The 22,815-nt window shown below is 41.3% G+C and overlaps 1 protein-coding gene across 2 annotated transcripts in view; it reads right to left on the bottom strand.

The window, feature by feature from the left end:
• LOC134031842 (A disintegrin and metalloproteinase with thrombospondin motifs 14) overlaps positions 1-22,370 on the bottom strand; it is a 36,970-nt gene extending 14,600 nt beyond the window's left edge. The window contains exons 1-6 of one of the 2 annotated variants that reach the window (XM_062475581.1): positions 22,043-22,370; positions 21,234-21,628; positions 13,278-13,434; positions 9,598-9,794; positions 5,018-5,101; positions 3,142-3,289 (exon numbers count right to left, since the gene is read on the bottom strand). In XM_062475581.1, the coding sequence (XP_062331565.1) occupies positions 3,142-3,289; positions 5,018-5,101; positions 9,598-9,794; positions 13,278-13,434; positions 21,234-21,628; positions 22,043-22,121 (1,060 nt within the window). In that variant the 5' untranslated portion in view covers positions 22,122-22,370. Of the gene's footprint in view, positions 1-3,132; positions 3,290-5,017; positions 5,102-9,597; positions 9,795-13,277; positions 13,435-21,233; positions 21,629-22,042 lie in introns of both variants that reach the window. The other variant, XM_062475580.1, reaches the window with a different exon arrangement.
• Positions 22,371-22,815: the final 445 nt, after the last annotated feature.

Genomic DNA, 22,815 nt, shown 5'->3' on the forward strand with positions numbered 1-22,815 from the left:
TTTATAATGATCCAGACCACTGTCGATCCATCCAAACACACCAGTGGTTCTTAACATGTAGCAGTGTCATAGTGTCCTACTGTGTTGAAGTAGAAGTTTGTCAGCATTGGCAGAATGTGTGGATTGGACAGGGCGCTAGATAAATAATTTCCCCTTTATAAATCACAAAATATGTCAATAAGAGTTCAACAAAAACAACATTAAATATCTAGCATTATCATGTCTGATATTAAACGGCATAGTCAATGGCATAAATGTCTGAAGGCACTGTTTCTCAACTCAACATTTACTTCAGCCTTACTTTTACAGGTGAGAGAAGACATTGGAGATTTGAATATGGTTTGCAAGGAACATCATCGCTCATGTAAGTGGTGTGCACACCACATCCACACATTTTTTATATTGACATGATAATACTTACATTTTATTAAAGATTAAAGGCAGGATAGGCAAGTTATGCAAACCTAGACATTTTTGTTAGAGTTTGAAAGGGTTCAAACCAAAATATCCAATCCCCTCCCTTTAAAGCCACTCCTCAAAAACCCATGAACTGTGATGGCGCTGCCTGACTACTGCCGGGAGGTACGTAGACAGACAGACAAGTAGCCCATCCAATCATTGCATTCGGCCCAAATGCCGTTTAATAATTAGTGCTGGTCTGAACTTAATGATAGGTCGTGTTTATTACAGCCCTGCGACACCCACAAATATCGGATTTCTTTAATTTTACTATCCAAAATTTTTGACTTGATTTATTGATTGCTAGCAGGATGTGATGTTTATTTCAGTAAATATGACAAAAAGTGCTTCTCAACAACATTGCCTACCCTGCCTTTAAATAAAGTTATTTAATGAATCCAAATCAAAATGATCAAAGTCATGACATTGCAATGCTTGATAATGTATCTTTTATGAAATATAAAAATGAGAATACTGATTGAACGCAAATGCAATGATGGACAGGAAAATGATACAGAAGTTCTTGCCTTGGTACTAACATGAGGCATGGATCATTTTCATGCCATATATGAAAATTGCTGCAGGGTGACATTGGCTCACTGTAGGAAATGCCAGTTAAAAATATACTACCTCAACCATCTTGAACACCTTGAAGGCAGGAAATTATTCCTGTTCACACATAATTGACACTATCAACCTTTGAGCGTCTGCAGTGGATTTTGAAGAGGCCTAAAGCATCTCTGGGACAGCTTGTGTTCTTTATGCCTTCACCCATTAAAATGAACCCTTAGGCAGATGCTAAGCTTGAAAGCATGTGTTCGACCTCAGCGCAGAACAAAACAAAAGTTTCAAAAACCTTTCCTTAACTTAAAATCATAATTACATTTTTGACACAAAACACAAGAAGGACTCATTAGGCAAAGCACGTAAGACACACAATAAAATACTCGATCAAGAAATGTGCAGCAGTTCAGCTCAGCTAGCGCATCTGGTTTGGTTCAGAAGCATTCTGTTTTTGTGATTCTTGGGTTTTCAGACAAATTTTCATGCTCTCTGAATATTATAAAACCTTTGGCATGCAGGTAAAAAGCAGAAAAAGCAGACACAGACCAGTGTTGATAAGGGTGCTTTACATTACACTAAGTGGTGGTCAACTAGAAATATTACTGCAAAGATAATGGTGACAGCCATTGATTGTTCTCTCTAAGTGACGCTTGAACCATGTCACCAATGGTCTGCTTGACCAGGTTAGGATGATGATGATGGGCTCTACTCTTCCAGAAAGAGCGATAGAGTGTAGCGATTGCGTGTTCAGTGCTGCGAGTGAAATGGCAAAATGGTTGAAAGCAGCGATGAAGCTCAAACCCTTTATCTGACGTCAGATAAAAGAGAATGTAAGTTAAGGTACATTCCCCTGAAGGGACCATTGTAAGCTTTGCATGTATAAGCGAAAGGTTGCCGGCCAGCAGCTACAGTCATATATCATATTTTATGAATGAGTTGTGTTCTTGTGTGAGGTGATAGGAGATCCTCCTGTTGATATACTAAATCATTCAACATTTTGATCATAACATAATAAATAAATATATATGACATCTAAAAAATGACATCTAATGACATAAACATATTTACAAACAGAACTGGTAATTCTGTATATGTATGGAATATATCTATAATTCCCAGTTCCATCTGTTTTCCTGACTCTCTTTATCAATATTTCTCTTTTATATCACATCCTGCTCTATATTTGGATACAGAATCTACAGACCCCCAGTAACACTGTGGCATGAGAGTGTAATGTTTACTCCTCACCCTGAGACCTAATGTGGAGAAGTCAGAGAGGTGAGCTCAGCCCTACTGAGCCTAAGGAACCATAGAGACAGGGCTGTTGTGAACACAACACAGCAGAAGCCATGGCAACGGCTGAGGTGTGACAAGCACAGCCGGTAGTCTCTGATCCTCCTTTAAACATGACACATGTACTTTAAAAATCCAAAATAAGGCACACGCAATACTCGTCAAACAGAGAGATGGTCGGTCCAACTTCAAAAACGAGGCGATCAGTCAACTATGGTGAACTGTGTTAATTCCAAATGTTATTGTAGTGTAAATGTATGTGTACCATGTCCATTTATTTGCAGCCATTAAACTCTAAGATTGCAAATAACGTTGGTACAGTTCTGCACAGCATGTCTAATGTTAACTTGCAATTCAGTTTTATGAGGAAGCATAGTCCGTATTAGATTAGAAACACGGCAGATGCAAATGAGTGTGATTCAATTTCCTGCGTAAACTTTTTCCATTTCTTTGATAGATCCTTCATTAATGACAAGTGGATAATTGCTTTTCATCAACCCCCCCAAATTAAAAGTATGTGCTGCAATCTTTTTGTTTTTTCCCTACATGCCAAAAAACCTTTGTTTGATTATTCAATTAGATTTTTTCAAACACAGGTTGGCACCAATGCCAAGTCAATAAGGCATTGGAAAAATGAATTCTGAGCTTTCCACTTAGCGAGGTCATGGCTTTTTTGGAGACCTTCCCTGAATTGCCCCCACACCTGTAGGTTTCCAGGGCCCTTACCTGAGAAAGACTTGAAGCCAACCCTTGTGAATGGAAGCAGATTTCAGCATACTCAGTCTGCACAGGCCTCGATCGAGAGAAATACAGTACCTTGCATACCTGCGGGGCCAAAATCTTGCCTTGTGAGGAAGATGGAATGGTCGTGGTACTCAGCGTGATCAGGGTCGCGGCGTTGCTGAGTGTTGGACCAGCGGCACACCTGTTCCAGGCTGCGTGAAGGATTACCACGCTCAATTAAACTGATTGACTGCAAGGACAGAAGCATAAGGACACAGCTGTGATCACAGTGCTCACTGCGCTATGGAATAAAACAAGCTAACATCAACTGGGAATGTAGGAGGAAGGTTGCAGTCCATCTCAACTGAAAATAATTATCCGCATTGAGACTTTTGGAACTACTGACAATGGTGTATCTTACAACGAGACTTTGCACAAAACGAAAAGTGGTCAAAATGCTCATTTTATATTTACATTTATGCATTTAGCAAGACGCTTTTATCCAAAGTGACTTCCAAGAGAGAGCTTTACCAAAGAGCATAGGTCACTGATCATAACAACGAGATAGCCCCAAACATTGCGAGCAGCCAAAACATGAAGCATACATTGTGAAAAAACAAATAAGTGCCAAAGGGAAGAACCATAACCACCTTATATGCTATTGTAAATATGAAATACTATCATAAAGACGTGGAATATGTGCGCACATGTGTGCTTCCCAAAACAGACATCACATGTGTGAGGCAGGCCAACAAAGCACAGCGCTGATGCTGTGGTCCATGTGTGAATGAGAATTCTGTCACATAGTTCAATGGCGCCTCTCTTCTTTTCAATAAAATATTTTGCTAAAAGTCAACATGGGGCATGAAAAGATAAAACAGAGAAAAATGACAGGAAATTAGGAGGTCCTATACTTCCGGTGAATTAAGTTTTGTGTCATTTTATTGGAGTAAAACAGTCTAGATGGAAGTCTGAAGGAAATAAGGTCTCAAAAGATCAACTATATTGAACCTGGACACCTTTGTGTATAACAGGGCTAGACTTGCTATGCAAACCCAAACCCGACCAAGTGTGTTTCTATCCAAATTGGCATGGGGTGTCATCATAAATAAGTAACTGCAGTGAGGTGTGATATGAGTGGAAAATCTACTAGCTACAGTAACTTCTGAATCCTACAGTGGTTGGAGAGAATGAGTCTGTTCAGAAGAATTAACAACCAGAATGGCCAACTCATCCCCTCTCTCTCTCTCTCTCTCTCTCTCTCTCTCTCTCTCTCTCTCTCTCTCTCTCTCTATCTCTCTCTCTCTCTCTCTCTCTCTCTCTCTCTCTCTCTCTCTCTCTCTCTCTCTCTGCTCCTCAGAGGGAATGGAGGCACGTCCAGCGTGTTTAAGCTCATCTAATGAGGGCTATGTAAACACCATCTCTGCTTTGGCAACCAGACTGAAGGGAGAAGCCAGACATAATGTGCTTTGTCAGGAATAAGCTTCAGCCAGTTGTGCAGATAAAAAATCCCAGTGGTGTCAAGGGAGCAATCCGATGCATGTTTGGCCACACAAGCAAACGACAACGAGCCTAACACTCAAATGCGAGCAACTAGCTGATGAATAACGAATGGAGACATTCATTTAGGGAAGTAAACGTCTGATATCAGCAGTGTAGGTCTGGCATGTGACGAGAGGCATTCATTGGGAATGTTTTTATGCAAAGTTATTACGAAAAGAATCCAATCTGTTTATTTTGACATGATGCCAATGTTTCGCTGCATGCGTGTATGAGCAGCCAAAACCATTAGCCCAAAAAACATTGTTTCAACGAATAGAACAGTATGCAGAAACAAAGTACTCTGAAGGTTAATGCCTCAACACAGAACTAATGCTAACTGGCCTGATGTGAATTCAACGTACAGTACAACTGTTAAGATAAAGTATGTAACCCATGTTTATCATTGTGCATCATGTGCACTCTTTGCAACGCTTACCTGCCTATACCCGACCATGATCATTCTGACGAGGACGATGTTGATGTTGGTTCCCAAGGACTCATCATGGTAGATCTCATCCACCTGAGGGGGCAATGAGATAAACACCATCAATCATTGAAATGAAGCGTGATGCAAACGCTAGGCTGTCAAGTGTACCGCAAGAGTCTGCTGGCCTCCAAATACAGGCCTCTCATGCCGTTCAACCATGCCTAACTCGCAGACGCATCCCTGCCAGCAAGCACCTTCATCAAACTCCCATAATAACAGCTCAAAGCAACACATTTAAAAAAAACTATTCTAAAGAATGGCTAAATATGGAAATGGTACATATTTTTGAGGAACTTCCACAAATTGACAAAATCAAAACAACATCACAGAGATCAATCCTTGAACCAATGTTTTTGTATTTATTTAAATGCGAATGAAGAACCTTTTTTGGTGTCTGTTTTCTTCCCATTTGCATTGTGGCACACCTCAGTTTCTTCCAGATTCTCCCATGTGATTTTTTCATTTAATTTCAGTTCACTAAGGCCACCAAAAGAGCACCTGCCAGCACTCAGACCCAGGTATGTGCACACCCATTAACTGGCGAATACCCTGAAAGAAGACAGACTGACCTTATTTGAGAGCTGTTTGAAAGGGGACATGATGCATTGAGACCCAAATTCCTGTGGTTTCTGGGGGATACACTGATGAGAGAGGAAGGGAGCTCTCCACTGCTCAAGAGGCTGATGAGAAGCTCTAACTGTGAAACCAAGTAAGGCTAGGGAAAGGATGGATACAACAACTGGAGGGCATTTAAAGCAACGCTGAAGTGAATCTATTTGACTGTGCTGCGCTTCTAGGGAGTAGTGATGGCCTTGCATTGTCTCTAGGACAGCTGTGAACCTCAATGTCTGGTTAATGAGAGGGAGACTACACTGCAGACAGTCAGTCTGGCTCTGAAATGTTGCTTTAAGGCTGGCTTTCATATTGACAGGACAGTCAGAAGGCGGCTTGATCGTCATGTTGATTATTGGGAGTCAGGTGGCTGAGCGGTGAGGGAATCGGGCTAGTAATCCGAAGGTTGCCAGTTAGATTCCCGGTCATGCCAACTGACGTTGTGTCCTTGGGCAAGGCACTTCACCCTACTTGCCTCGGGGGAATGTCCCTGTACTTACTGTAAGTCGCTCTGGATAAGAGCGTCTGCTAAATGACTAAATGTAAATGTTATAATAGTATAATAGTGCTTTATGCTGTGTACATACTATCTGTCAAAGCATTAAAAGCATTCTAAGAGCATCCCCCCACTAATAAACTCCCATAGAACTTGACAAGACAAGCACTTCTCCACTTAACTTCCCTGAACACACCAGCGTGTTTCTGCTCGTGTTTCTCCCCCATCTCAGAAGGAATTGATTGTGAAACGCAATTCATGCTAGCGCTGAGCCCATTTAGCCACAGGGCTAAATTCTATGAATTTTGAATTAACAGCCAATCATGTGCATTCGAGATATCTTGTTAGACACTGGCAGGCGTCCAATGAGCCTGTGCTATTATGCAATGACTGAGCAGACTGACCTAGAAATGCTGCCATTTAGTTTAATAATGATGGCATGGAATGTGCATATCTAATGAGGAGGGCGGGTTTGGAATCACGCAAACCCCAAGTAAAATTTCCATGTGACGTGCCATGTTTTATCCCTATCAAATGATCCCTGCATGTCCACACGCTTCTGGGACGTCTTTCGTCAATCAACAGCTTCAATTTGTGGTTTGCAAAAGGGGGAGAGAGACACGAGCACATGCTCATTACCGATTGTGATTAGCAACTTGCCAAGTTGGTTGACTCATGACTGGTAGACGGTCATTGCATTTTACAAAACACCCCCATATGTCTCTGTGTGATGTCAAAACCTGTCATGAGGAAATAAATGTATGCCACACAATCAGCCTTTTAAGGGCATACTTTAGTTTAAGATTTGTGTCTGGCTACACATTTACTTGACACGCTGGCTAATGTTACTAGACAGTTTGTACAAGGTCTAGACATTTTAGACCATGTGTTCTTTATCATTTCTCGAGACCCAGTCTCTATTACAGAACACTTTATGAATCCCTTACCACTTGTAAGATATACGATTTCTACTATGTTAAACCAGTGGAATTTAAAAAAATAAGAAGGAAAATGTATGGTATTCTGTGCTCTGGGCTTGAAAGATTACAAATCAAAGTATATTTGCTCTACACACTGCAACCAGCTATGTTGGCTCATGTTTAGCAAGATCTGTGTCAATGACATCCGCTCTCAAGATTATGAAAGCACAGAGGTGACAGCTTTGTTTTCAAGTGCACAACCTGAACAGAGTATAGGCCCTGGAATGACCCCAGGAGATCAACCATGTCTGTGACACTTCTAAACAATCCAGGACCCTAATGATAAAGGAATGCACTGATGACTCCTCTTGGCGCTCCCTAAGTATGGTCGTGCTCCTTACAAATGACAAAGTACAGAAATAAACAAGCTTACTCGGTTACCATGTCATTCATGTCAATAGGCAGACAGACTACATGCCGAGTTTCAAAACAGGCGGGAATGTACATCCTCCGCAGAGACAGGGGAGATACCGTCCCCTTATTTATGCACGTGTGTTTATTTGTTGAGGAGGGATGTCCAAGAACTTGACAAATGATAAGCAAAGAGTATGAGTGCTGCTCATTTGAATAACAGAAGTACAAAAATATACTATGGGAGCCGTCAGGAAATTAGGGACATCTCTCTGTTAATGCTGCTACCAACAGCTGTGTCACCAACCATAAAACCTGACCAAGGGCTATTATTGGAACAAAAATCACATTCATGAAGCTGTAGCTCAATTAAGTGTACTCAAATTACCTTTAATTCTCCAAGGTTGGTATTGTATCCCAATTCCCAGACTGAATGGGATGCTGACCTATATAACTGTGGGTTTATGTTGGACCTTAAACAGAGAAGCCGTGGGCAATTGACCAGAACAGACATCAAGAGTGTTTGTAAATACAAAAACAATGCGTGCAGTTGCACATGCGTCATTGCATGCGTTTCTCTGCTATAAATGTTTAGACCTTCCGTACTTCTATACACAGCCCTGACAAAAAACTCCTCACCCCTTTTTTGAAATCTAAGACCCCAACTCTTTCGACGTCTGACAGATCAAAAAAATAAAAATGACTGATTGAATTAAGACCCCACTGAAAACCTCAAAAGCCTTTGGAGATAATTACCACGATGGCGGCTTGTGTCTGAAAATGAGCATAGCAGCTGTGGCCTGGAGGCATTGGATGTCCCTGGCTTGTGTACAGGATCACATCAACATGGACAAAACCCTGGTCCGTTCTCAAACAACTCAGCCATTGTATGCAGGCACCTCAGCAGTATTCTTGGTTTTGTCCAGGCAGGATGTTCCGTAATCAATCCCTCGGGGAGAGTTTCTCCAGGTGGTACTACACATTCTCTAACCATGGAAAAGATTCTTGGGGATTTGAATGGGTAGAGCTCTTTCAGACATGGCAAGCCACTGGCTTAACAGTGGAGCTAAACGATTTTGCCAAACAGTATCTTTGTGTAGAGTGCACTTCCTCTTTTAGAATGCTATTGATTGTAATTACATGGAGAAAATCAAGATGTGAAATGGTCTGTAATTCATAACTCACATGTACATGCATTTGTTCTGAAACTAATTTTATATCAACTGTAAAGTGGCTTTGTCAGTACAAAGAAAACAAGGAAATACATTTTCAGACTGAAAAAAAGTCATTTAGCATGTTCTTCTACAGGTCCTCATCAGGTGGCCATTATATGAAATATCTGAGATTGCTCTGACGACAAGACTTTTGCAGACAAACCAAATAACAACTCATGAAAATATACTGCAGGCGGGTCAGTCCTGGCAGTGCTCGCAGACCTATGAGAGCCCCCCGAGGGCTTTCCATGCTCCCCCCCACCGCCACTCCCACCCCCTTGCCCTCTCTGCTCCCCGGCAGCTCCGTAATTGGCCTAGCTCGGCTAAGCAGACCACCGTGCGGGGCCCAAATGGTAACTGTTACAGAGTGAAACCAGCACCCTGTGAAAATCTGACTTGAGGGATTTTGGCTCCGTAATCAGATTAGGGTGGTAGGAGCTGGTGGAACCCGTACTGAACAAGCTGAGTATTTTTTTTCTTCTTTTACTCTCATCGGTAATCCATAAACAGCCAGAGAAAAGCGGAGAGTCGCGCGCCGGAGGTAGAAATGTGGCAACGTCCGAGGCCTGGGCAGGGTGTGCCCGAGAAACTAGGCCAGAGACCTGCAGGGAAAATCCATACCATGCAGGGATGATATGGTCTCTGACCGTTGTACCCGAAAGCAATGCTGTGTCTGTAATGGTGCTGTCTCTGCTGTCATTCCGACCTCGCAAACACAGTCACGCTGTCCTTACACACTCGAGTCTCAACAAGGGCAGAGGCCAGGCTCAGTTATGCGTTTCCTGTTCCGGACAGAACAGGTGAATGTTTGAAGTTTGACGTGTGCATTCTGTAGCATGTAGACAACATGAGGTACGGGATATGAGGCTGACTTACTATATTCATTAGAGTAAGGACATAGTTCTGCACGTGCTCCTTCCCATGGAAGCGCACCACAGAGTCGTCCACGGCCAGCAGCACCTCGATGTTGTAGTCATCCTTTTTGGCGTGCCTACGTTTGCGCTCCGACTCAGAGAGCTTGTGTTCCACTAGATCCAGAGCACTGGGAAGGTCTGCAATTCCAAAGTCTGTCACTGAAAAACAAACATGAAAGCCCCGACAAGTGAGTATGGAAAATATTGTACACAGTACACACATTGTCTGTGTCACTTTTTACATACATACTGATGGTAACAGGATGCGGCCTTTGCTAAATAACTCTAAGTGGGTCAGGTGTCATTCCTCACTAGGTTCAATCTCTCAGGTCTTCTAAGAATCAAGGGTACAAGTGACCACCTCCCAAATTCAGTTCTTGCTTTCATCAAATCACTTCAGGTACGTACATTTACATGGTTGAGAGACCTCTGTGAGGTTCAAGGGTGCACAAACACACACAAGACAACTAGACAAATACATTTGGATTTTGCCGCAGCTACATGACATGCGTTACAGTCCCATAACTGTCTGACTAGCCTCTTAAATCTGGTAGTTTCTGGAATCCTAGTAGTTTGATTTAATGTCAAGTGTTTGTTGGATTCATTAAATTAACTAAATCAACTATAATAAAGATTTATAAAGATCTCGCACAACATCTAAGAAATAAAAACCGTTGTGTCCGTTTTTGGTGTTCTCAACAGAACTGTTTCAATCTGAATATGACCGTTTTGGAACACAGTTCCATGTTTTTTGTATTGGTTGACAGCTTTACGTAATCCCCCATTAAATGAACTCAAGATGTGATGATAGCTTGTGAGTCTACAATTAAAGACAAGGAAATAGTCTGGAACAGAGTGATTGCAGAAAATCAACATCTTTAATGGCATTGTTGTTGACAAGAAGGAATGTACAGTGTCTGGCATATAAAAAGACACTGGCATTATAAAAGCATGGAATTCAGCTATGGGGTGTAAGCTATTATATCCCATGATGATTGCAAGGAATCTCCTTTTCCTCTCAATACTGTGAGGCATATAGATAGTAGGCACTAAGCCAAGAGGGTTAGACTTCATGTAGATAATAACAACATTCTGTGCATTCATGTACAGTCAAAGGGCAATTTCAGGAAGAGTATTGACAGGTTAAAGTATATGCAAACAGCAGATGGACGTGTTAGGGCTTCTGAAGAGGAGAAAAACGAATATGGCATCAGAAAGGAATTAAAAAAATAAACAATAGGCTGCCACCAACATAAACATGTATGAAGAAATAGTTTGTAATTGGCTGAAAACCACAGCAATCTGAGAAATCTCAACACATTTGTCTGTGTACTGTCACATTTCTGTACTATACTATACTTCAAATGTCAACAATCAAACATACTATAGTAGATTAAATATAAAATATGAATGTATGTGAATGAACAAATACACAGCAAGGGTCAGTGCATCTCAGGGCTACAGCTACAGTATAGCCTACTGACTAACAGGAATATGGTGAAGACTGAAATGGGGGGGAGCTGGAGGAATTTGTTCAGTTGACACTTTAATGTACAGTATTTTTACCACTTTATGACTTCTGTTTAGTCTGCCTGGTCTACTGGGGTCACAGGGCCAGTGAGTGTAACCTCATCATAAAGATTTATGCATTATAAAAAAGTGGGGGCAGTGGGTCAGAAGTGGTAGTCTACACACCCTACACAGTACAATAGCAGCTCTGATCCACTAAGCAAACACTTGGATAGAGTGGCCATGGTTCTCACCCTAAATAATCAGGAATCAGAAATAGTCTAAGACCAGGACTGCATGGATGATGGGAAACGTTCACTTTACTGAGAAATACAACCATTTCATATTAAAGACACTATTTCTATTTCTAGGGTTAGTTTCAGACAGAGCCCCACAGCTGAAGATTTTTATGAAGTCATAAGAAAGAAGCCCTGGATGAAGGGTGAATGAACATGTACAAACTGAAGGAGAATCACTTTGGAAACAATGAGTAAGGTACTAGATTAAAAACCTTTCACAGGTACAGCTTTCAGTATATGTAGTAGTGGAGCGTAAGAGCGGTTAAGCACATGCCCGTACATCCCATTTGCAGTCACCTGGGGAGAGAATTAATTGCCTCAATAATAAGATTCAACCTAACTTTAAAGATCCTGTAAAGCAAATTCGATGATTTGCTTCTCAGTACATTATATACATGTGAAATGAGTTCCTGAAAGCATGTGCAAAGCGCGAAAACCTTGTCGCACTGAAATGTGGAGTTAGACCGTAGAACAGTTTCTCTTCCGTTTTCAGATCAGGTTTTAATGGGTGGAGCCAAAAAATGACCGATCTACGTCAGATCACTGAATGGCTCCTCCTGCTGTACTGTTATTGTAGCCTACATCAGCTAGTTAGCTAGCTTCAGGATGTCTCCCTCCACCCGCAACTGCATCTTCCCTGGATGCAAGAACTTCAGCTGCGCTGCAACGCTATTTAATTTCCCTATTGATGAGGAAAGGAAAAGTAGGTGGATTGATTTTGTGAAGAGCCACGCTGATGGAAAGCTTCGGATAAACTCCAACAGCCGCCTCTGCAGTGATCATTTCACAGCGGATAGTTTTAACATGGACCAGAGACAGACGGGGTTCACGGACACACGGCTTCTCTTGCAGCGCAGAGCCGTACCGAGCATCGCCCTCCCGGCAGTTCCTCCTCCAGTCGCACCTGGACCATCCACCGCCGCCAGCAGTTCATCACTCAGTTCTGTGTGCTTGTTATAATTATACTAGATAACTTTTCCAGAGGTATCTCTGCTATGAGTTGGTGCAAACTGCTAACTTGATATTAGGCTACTCTGTGTAGAATGATGGTATTTTGGTGAAATGGTAGCTAATGTGCTAGAAGTAGTTGGAGAGCTCACTGTCTGCTGTCTCTGGTGTCCATTTTTACTCCTGTGTTACAGCTCAGGGGAACAAGCTTCATTTACATGCATCTGTATGTTTCACTCATTGAACAAATAAATTCTAATTCTATACTGTTTTGTTCCGCTTGACGCAGCGTCCATTATCTGGGTCATAGGTACTTGAGAGAGGCGGCCCCTTCCAGCGAGGGGGCAGAGCTTCAGCTCCTTCAGGCGACACGTCCCCCCCAGTCTCAAGCCGAGAAGACTGCTGATTTTGTCTGTGTTTTTTTTTTTATTCGAATTTGGATGGGTAGTTAATAACACATTCTTCTGTGGTGTGGTGAACTTAAAACTCGTTTTCAATTCCACTTTACAGGATCTTTAACCACCAGATGTTGAAGCTAATGTCGCAGGAGGAGATACGTATAATAGGAAATCTAATATGAATTCATTGAGCATTGGTTCCTACTACAAAGAGAAAGATTTTCCTTTACTACTACTATACAATGTTAGAATACCTCATTTTTACCAGCTGGTGGTGGAAGCTGTATGTTGGCCATGTGTGGTTGTTATTTTCTTGGAAGGGGGGCACATAAATTCCTTTTTGAGGAACTTTTAAGAACCCAAGGAATCTGAGTACGACTCCCAATCTCCCAACTGTTTGGGCATCAAACGAAATACATCTTAGATACACACGCGCCACACACTGCCTCCCCTGTGTCCGCTGACGTCACGCCCTTCGCCTTGCCTACCTTCGTTGTGGAGGTCCTCCCTTCTTTGGCCTGATTCCCTTTTGATGGCTGATCTGCGGTAGACCACGTGGACACGCCCCTTCACTTCCACGTCCTGTTGGCCCTTCTCGAGGGGCTCAATAAAAAACTCCCCGTTATCCGTACGAATAAGGCCTGCCTGGAAAAAAGAGGTTTCCGCAATTAGTCCTCCCCTTCTATGGTCTGAAATTGTTTCATATCCTATAATTACAGAGCTTTTAATCGACTGGAAGACTTCGAAAATGGCTGAAGATGGGGGAATGATGTAGAAATAGGAACCGTTCTCCCACAATTGAGTCCCGTTTCTATGTTCATATACAGAGTGTACAGTACCTGTGTACCAATTGTATTACCTAATTGTATTAGCTAAAAGGCTGCAAATTAAAAACTAAATTTGAACAAAATGTGTTTAAATAGTTGTTTACACAATGGTTCTCAGAGAGAGAGCTCACACACATCTGTCATATTCATATCTGCACATAGACAGCACTCCTAGTCTCCTAAGAGATTGGACGTGACCATCACTCATTCTGATAAACCTCTTTAGATGTTAATTTGAAGAGGAAAGAGAGGCAGAAAGGATAAACATGACCAAGAAAGTAAACATTAACTCTCAAGTTACATATAATTCATTAAAGTTAAATGCATTTCTCAAACCATAAGCCACTGTATTGAGTAAGTAAATGTTTTAAAGTTCCAGTTTAATGAGTTGGTCTTTGTTTTCCAAAAACATTTCAATTTTACTACATGGAATAGGCACAGTGTGCAGTATTCAGGAAATAGAACATCCGATTGCAACTCCCTTTTGTTAATTAAAAGGGAAAGATGTATATTTCCATTTCAGGACAAAATCTAAATATGAAACAGAGAGAACTTTTTTGAAGCTAAATTGAACTAATCTCACAAAAATGCTAAGCATCCTTTCACACTACTTAAAATTAACAAAACCATGAATTGAAGGTTGTACGTTTAACAGCAAGAAAGAGAGAGGTAAGTGCGGGTGGGATCCATCCAATGCAAGACCAGGAAATGCCAAGCAAGGCATGCCCGAAAGCTTCCTCTGTGGTTGTTTCAATGCCGGGTGGAAAGTGAACTTGGTGTGTCTTGAGAAGACGTACCACTGCATTGGTCAAACATCTGGGAGGCACGCCTTGAGAGTGGCACAGTGGGAAACACATAGTCTGGAGCCTGGCCTCACCTGAGCCTCATAACACATACTCAAACCTCAAAACCCGGTGACATCCATATTTGGTGGAAATGTAAATTGATGTATAAGTTAACGTTAAAACACTAGTGAACACAAATGAAGTAGACCATTTGTTGACAGCAGACACTTTGCTTGTTGAAAACTTTTAACAAATCCACACAAAGAGCCATGTTAATGGCAGCATGACCTCCTCAACTAACACTTTTAATATTTATGCAAAACATTTCTTACCAGCCATTTGCCATGAACTCTCTAGGATTTCACCATCATTAAACTCATCAGTCATCTGCTTAGTAGACATACCATGCACAACAAAACTTTTGTTGTACTTGAAGCAAAGCAATTAAATTGCAGTGACTTGTTTGTTGATGGAAACATAACCATATGAAAAGAAAGGCTTTTTATAATATGTTTACTTAAGATCAACCCATCCATGTGCATCAACTAATAAAGGCCAACACAGGGGATCATTGTTTTTAATAGGTACATTTGTGATCAGCAATCAAAGCCCAATTCAAATAGCAGCCCAAAGCTACATCATTACCGTCTTGTGTAGTGACTGAAGTAGTACATCCCAGCAAAGCAGTCACAAGGACACTCACAAATGCAGCAGCGAAAACACACAATACGCAAAGCATAACACATACTGTGAGCCACTGACCTCTCAAGTAAATAAAATAAAGCAAACACATCTCATCCTTAAGCTCACCGCTACACTAAATTCCACACACCAACACTACAAACTTTGAAGGTGGATATTTATGTAATTCAAGGGACCTTCTCCCTTGACTAGGCAAACTAGTAGTTGGAGTCCTCCTCCAGGACAACATACAGTATATGTGTAAACCCAACACAAACTACGGATGAATTCAACATCCCAATGGACATTTTGAAGATATGACATTCAATTCAACAGCTACAATGCATATTTATGGTGTACTGTTGTTGGAGTTCTTGGAACTTAATTAGCTTGAGACATCCCTGAGGTCTTTAATAAGGATCCAGTATATGAGTTCCTGTAAAGATGCAAACCAAATAACAAAAAGTTGAATAAACCCTTGGGCTAAGGATGCCTAAACTACTATGTTAACAGAAATCAATGTCTTCACTGTCATCCTGAGAGCTTAACCTGCAATTTGAGGTCGATTGCATCGAAAACATATAATTTCAGTCACAGGCGTGCACTTGTTTGATCTATACTGTGGACAGGAGTTCATTCTGCCTCAGGGGGCTCTAATCAAGCAGTCTTAGGGCCCTATTTTAACGATCTGAAATGCAAGTATCAAAACACAAAGCGCAAATAACTTTGTAACCATTGTACTTTTTTACTTAATTTAAGACCCGTATATGTTGATTGTTTGCACCTTCCTGCCACAGTAAATTCTGTGTTTATGTAACATACATGGCGAATAAATCGAATTCTGATTCTGATTGTAATGGGAGAAGAAACCCACCCAAATTAGCTTCGGTTAAACAGGCGTGGGAGGAAATTGCCACAATTGTTACAAATCAAGTTCACATACATAGAGATTTGAAAATCATCTTTAATCATTGACATGAAAGAAATGTAACACAGCCATACAATAAATCAAAATAATGTAACGTAGCTTCGCAGGAAGAAGACCCTGGCCTCGCCAGCAGTGCTCACGGGCCAAGCATGCGCCATTAAAATAGCATCTGAATAACGCGCCATATAGACTACGCTTTTCCTGGTCCTTGGCGGAATTGTTTTTCTGAAACTGCAAAATAGCACCAAGGAACGTTTGCGCCGGCGCGCACGGTCATTCCCTAATTTTCCGACGTGCGTCTGTGGAGGGAAAAGTCCGCTTTGCGTCGAGTGCAAACTAGGAATGATACTTGCGCTGGGTGCAAGATAGGGCCCTGAATGTGACAACACTGGGAATTTGACGCTGACTACCCAACACCATTTCACTCTAGGCATCCTAGACATTAAATCAAAACAAATTGTACAATCCCTTCGAAGGTGAACACTGCATTACTGATGGTTTGTTAACATACAGTGAGTAAATTGAATATCCCCAGTCTGTAGGCAAAAAGTCTTGCTGTCTGCAGAATGATCCAATCTTTACTGTACTTTCAGCACTGGAGAGGGGGAAGATACAAGTGTGTGATAAACTGACCATATGGTTAGATAAGGTTCTTAGCTGTGCTGACTCAGGAGGGGTTAAAGGTTGAAATAATAGTATGGGACAGGTCCCTTGAGTAGAGGATTACTATCTGATTCCTTTTCATCAGCTTTCATCTCTCACAGCGGTGTGCCAGAAAGGACATGCATAGTTGAGGATTAGGATGAGGATTATACAGTGAAAATTGGGCATATCATGACTGGCATTCAACCTGAAGGGGACAAACATCAAAGATGGGATGACATAAATTTATTTTGTAGAGAAAAAGAGGACAAAGAATGAGATTTTTATGAAATGATGGGGAGAGCAAGTCACCTCTGTCACCTAAAATTATTGCTGATTGTCCAATGTCAACAGGGATCTCAGTTTAAAGTAAATCTGGGGATAGAAAGCTATGTTTTCAAGGACACATTCTTACTTGTCTTGCAGAGGCACTATTATCCTAGACATTGGTGTGTGTGTGTGTGTGTGTGTGTGTGTGTGTGTGTGTGTGTGTGTGTGTGTGTGTGTGTGTGTGTGTGTGTGTGTGTGTGTGTGTGTGTGTGTATGTGTGCATGTATATATGTGAGCATTTTATTAGAATAATTTGTATGATCTAATTATGTTAATTACAACACTTTAATCATTGTCTGAGATCTTGGGCTTCTTCTGTTAGAGCAGCAATGATTATGCGTGGTCCTTGTGTCTTCACCATATCTGAGTAACATGCACAGTCAGTCCTCAATAATTCACCGACAGAGTCTGTGTGCAAAATACAATTAAGCTAATCAAATTGTATAAATTAAGTAAAAGTACCTTGAAAATTAATAAATACAACCGAACAACATGTGTTGTAGAGAGGAAGAGATATATATTGACAGAGACCTTGGTTTTACTATGTACAAATGACAGGATATGTTAATCTTGTTTACCAATGGTGCTGAGAGAGAGCTCACACACATCTGTCTATGTAGACAGCAGTCCTTGTCTCCTTAGAAACTGGACTTAACCTTCACTCATTATAATAAACCTCTTTAGATGTTAATTTGATGATGGAAAGATAGAAGGATAACTTTGAACAAGAAAGTAAACATTAACCCCTAAATTGCAGATAATTAATTTGCATTAAAAACATTTCTCGAACCATAGGCTACTGTATTGAGTAAGTACATTGAGTTTCAACATTGGAACATTCTAATGCCACACCACTCTTTCTTGAAAATTATATTGGCCATGTATATTTCCAGTTCTAGATTGGTGTGTGTGCATTTATTAGAATAATTTACAGTAATAATAGTGTCTGGTCCTTGGTGTAGTGTCTTTTGTGTGTGTGTGTGTGTGTGTGTGTGTGTGTGTGTGTGTGTGTGTGTGTGTGTGTGTGTGTGTTTGTGTGTGTATGTGTGTGTATGTGTGTGTGTGCCCTGGCTGCCAGCCATGACTAAGTTTGGTCCCATTCTGATGCTGTTGCTAGGTGGCTCTCACTGTATTTAACTGATGGATGCATAAATAGCTCCCTTCCAAGCACAGTCATCCCAATCCTCAAATTCCCATCACACTTGTAATTCGATCCATGTCACTGGTGCTAATTCCTAACACATGAGCGGTCGCAGCGTAATCACACTCATCATTCCTGCCCACTCAGAACAATACAGAGAACGCAGCTTTAGCCTACAGCTGTTGCCATCCAGCAGAAATGCTACTCACTCTCCACTTTCCACAGAAATCACCTGGTGATTTTGCAGTCCTTGTGTGGCTACCCTCTTGAGTATGGCTAATAAATTGTCTGTGCATTTGAGGGCCAAATATATCCCTAGGAAATCCAGTATAAACTGGGCAAATGTTTGACACCCCCTAGCACGTGGCTTGTTCCATCTGTCATGTGCTGGATGCCTGGGATGAGCAGTTTTGCCCCTGTAGGCACACTGGCAAGGAACCAAGATAACGTAATCCATTTCTGGTGATGTCATGCAGCCCGCTTAAGAGTCTGGGCGCTTCAGATGCTCCACAGAGACGACAGACATACAACTGGATTGTGGGATGTCTTGTCTGTAGTAAAAAGAAACAAAACTTGGTGGCACATGGTTTGGGGTTTCAGTGGTGTGCTTAAAAAAGTTTAACGAGAAACTTGTGCTTTTACTGGAAAATGACCTCCTATCCACCAAAGGTCCTTGTGTCCGTGTCCTTATAAAGACAGCCTATCAGTAACACATTGTTATGGTCTAACCTGGATGAAATCAACCGTCTTTTTGAAGGCAATAGGCAGGCGTAGTCTAAGCACTGGAGACACTGGAAGATAAACACCAAAGACAAACAGTACAGGCCACCTCAGAGATACGAGCCACTTCAACCCTCAGTCCTTTCATCACACGTGATCTTATGTGGCCTAACACATCAAACCCATGTCTCAGACTAAATCATTTGTCCAGGAGCTCCCTAAGTATCTTCAAAACACTCTCCAAAAAAATTCCAGCAAGCTCAGACAGGCTGCTGTTTATCTTGGCTGCGGCTCAATGAAACACATGGACTATATTCTACCCTGGCTGTGTCAAGCTCACTTCCTGAAATGAAATGATATTCCATTTTCACTTGCCCCAAAGCTGTGTAAAAAAAATAAAACATGGCCACAAAAGGGACCATTCACTTTGACCACCAACGGAGGGGAAATGCCTTCAAATATTTCAGATTGCCAGGACTGCTCATATCTGCTGAATGAATAAAAGTTATCTACAAACCAGAGCTCAGCTATGTCAGAGACTTAAAAGTTTTTGTAGAGGGGTTGGGATGAAGTGGATTAAGTGCTATAGTTTGGGTGTCTGTTGTGGTCTGTCCTATACTAAAGTATGAAAGTGCAATAGTGTTTCCGGAATTGGAACCAAAATGTGGTGGCTGATGTGGAATTTAAAAAAACATTATTAAAAGGACAGCATTTACATTACATTTAGTCATTTAGCAGACGCTCTTATCCAGAGCGACTTACAGTAAGTACAGGGACATTCTCCCCGAGGCAAGTAGGGTGAAGTGCCTTGACCAAGGACACAACGTCATTATGCATGGCCGGGAATCAAACCAACAACCTTGTGATTAATAGCCCGATTCCCTAACCACTCAGCCATCTGACCCCCAGATACCTCCAGCAGGGTGCATTTAATTCATAATGGCTTTATAATTTGTTTTATTATTGATCTGGTAAGTCATCTCATCAATAATATTCTTTGTTTCCTTTCTTAATCAACTGCTAATGGGTGCATGGAATGCATTAGAGAGGCTTTGGGTAGCCAGAATGGGCTGCAATCATAAACCTGAAGTACAGTTCAGTGGTGTAGAACATGGCAGGATAGTAATGGTTCACCATACTGGACAGTGGATGCAAACAGATGGAATTCTTAATTCTTGGGGTGAATCAAATCCATCCCTTTGAACACATCTGAGCAATTATTTATACTATGCCATGTCATTGGTAAATATAGTATGAAGTTGTGTAACAAGAACAACATCTCACGTTTTGATCTTTCAGTTAATGTTTCTTACGAGTGAACAGGTATTTTCCTCACATGCAAACTGATGCCTCTGTGATTTCAGTGTTCCTTTAAAATAGCGGGGATCTATAATTTTCCAGGCATCAGTGGGGAGAGAAGCTAATGGCATAAAAGCTACACAGCAGTGTGCATTAGCATTGATACGTATGGCCAACATGAATGGTTCACAACTGCATTGACAATATCTCTATGTGGTACTGTATGATGTGGTAACTGTTTAGAAAGTCTACCTGCCACCCTCCAACTCAAAACACCTGAACATGTTCACACAGATGAGCACAGTCAAAGGAGACACAATGAAGCACACATGGTTCAACAGTGTTAAGAGGTTTTGTCAAACCAGGTGTTTTCACGCATTTTTTGAATGTCTGTGTGTGAAGAAATTTCTGCTTCAGTCCACTCCAAAGCTCTTTTTAGCTGGAAAGTGTGTTTTGGCTTAACAAAGGTCAGACGTACCATTTGCATGTAAACATTTATATGTATGCGACTGCATACAGTTAACACTGTCAAAAGAGCCTCTTGGTGACAAATTTAACACCTGTTAACACATGCATCCAAGAAAAATAAAGCGGGTGTTGATTGTCAATCAGCAACTCAGCAATTTGTTTCTCACTCTCAGTTTCCTGTGAGGATTGTCACTTGAGTAGCCATGGATGTCTGTTAGATATTAGCCTACTCCTTGCCATAAGGCCTCAAGCATCCTGTGAAGAGGTATCCTAAAATAAAATAATTGTAACAATAATAATGACAGTGAGTGACCAAGATAACCATAGAAAACATTGTATTAAGAAGGAGAGAAAGAGAGCTTTTACGCAGTTCAATGTAATGCTGGTACAGATACTGGTTGGGGCCTTTTAGGTGGGAGGGACATTGCAACTGGAGAAAAAGGGAGTTGGGCATGTGGCAGCTATGGAAATATTGTTAACAGCAGCCATTGTGTGAAACGCATATGCAATACCACGTCCAGAAGACTGCAAAAATTGACAAATATTACCCAAGGTCCGTTTGGGAAATGTATCCGATTTTACATTCAATTTTTTATATCACATGATCAAGCCGTCTGACTTACCAGTCCATCGCAGTTACTGATGGCCACTGAGGCGTCTGGCATATCCGACACATCTCCAGTAAAAACGCAGTCTCCATGAATACGTTCCTTGGCCTTTTCCTCGAAGTCCTCTTGCCACTCCACAAAAGCACCTGGAGCAACGAGCCGTCTATTGGCCTTCAGACGTAGGTGCAGTTCTTTTCCGAAAACAGTGACATTAAAAAACAAGTGCTGGCCAGCTGTGGTGATAGAGGGCGTATCGGCGGCACTACGTGCCACCCGTCTTTTTCCCGCGGCGGGTGATGCACCTTTACTTCCAGTTCCAGCTGACACCACGTGAGAAATATACCGGCCATGGGAGTCTGTGCTGAATGGCACGATAAGACCGTATTCACTTAATTTTCCAGAGAGTTTTTCTGATGGAACAAATAGTGAATTGAGAAAAGCATCCAGGGACAGACCTATAGGATACAGTCATAAGAGAGCGTAGATCAAATGCAGTGCATATCAAGAGCATGCTTAATGTGTTGGCTACTTTTAAAGTATAATGACATGCGAATTGTATGTAAAAAAGATTGTGCCCGAGGATGTGCTAATTAATTATTCGACAGGCAGTTGTATGACTGGAAAATACTGAAAACTCCCAGATACGATATACGAGCCTTGATGTTTCAATTACGGAGTTAGAATGCTATCCTATCAGTTAAACCATAAATTTCTATTAAGCAGAGAGAAAAAAAAACTGGAAAAGAAGTTGCCGGTAGACCAAACTAATAGAAAGTTGAGATAAAAAGTTGCCTGGCAAGTTTTAAATATACTTTAAAACTTACCATGTGACTTTGCAGCGTGCTTGTGATCCAAAAATATCAAACTGATTGAACAGTACATTAATAAATAAATATAATCCATATCGAAGGCTTATGTTGAGTAGTCTAAAAGCTGCCACTTCAGTCCAGCGTTGAGTTGAAGTTTCCTTTCTATTGTAAACTTTGTGGAACTGCACCCTCTTTCTGAACGCACCGTTTATGAGATAACTTCACAATCTTGAACTTCAGCGAAACCAAGCATTCTGTTTGCTACTCTAGACGCTAAAGTGACTGGTATTCACAAGTTGTTCCAATCTTTCGGCCTCTGTTGCACTCTGCATAAACCAGGACAACCCCATCCATTTACAAGAGAAAAAAATCTGGGGTGCTGATGACGACAACTGCCCGGCTAATCGCGCAGAGTTCCGAGGAAGCCTACAGATCTTTTTTTTTTTTTTTTTTTTTTTGGGGGGGGGGGCTGTTTTAAGGATGCTTACTGTACTTAACAATGCAGCAAAATTGTTATTTCAGCACAAACCTTTGCGAAAACGTAGCCTTCCTAGTAGGCTAAAACATCTGCCGCGCAGACGTGCACCGATATGCACCTATGTGTTGACGATAGGAAAAGATTATGCTATTGCTTCAAACTCATCCAAATTGTTCTTATTTTTTGCATACGTTTTTCATTGTCTAAAGAACGCAGAAAAAGTCAGTTCATGGGAAGTACAAGAAACGGAACCTTTTACATTGCATACACTCTAATTCATGACTATGGTGGGAAGTATTTAGGTTTTCAT

The sequence above is a fragment of the Osmerus eperlanus genome, chromosome 12 (genome assembly GCF_963692335.1).
Source record: "Osmerus eperlanus chromosome 12, fOsmEpe2.1, whole genome shotgun sequence".
NCBI lineage: Eukaryota > Metazoa > Chordata > Actinopteri > Osmeriformes > Osmeridae > Osmerus > Osmerus eperlanus.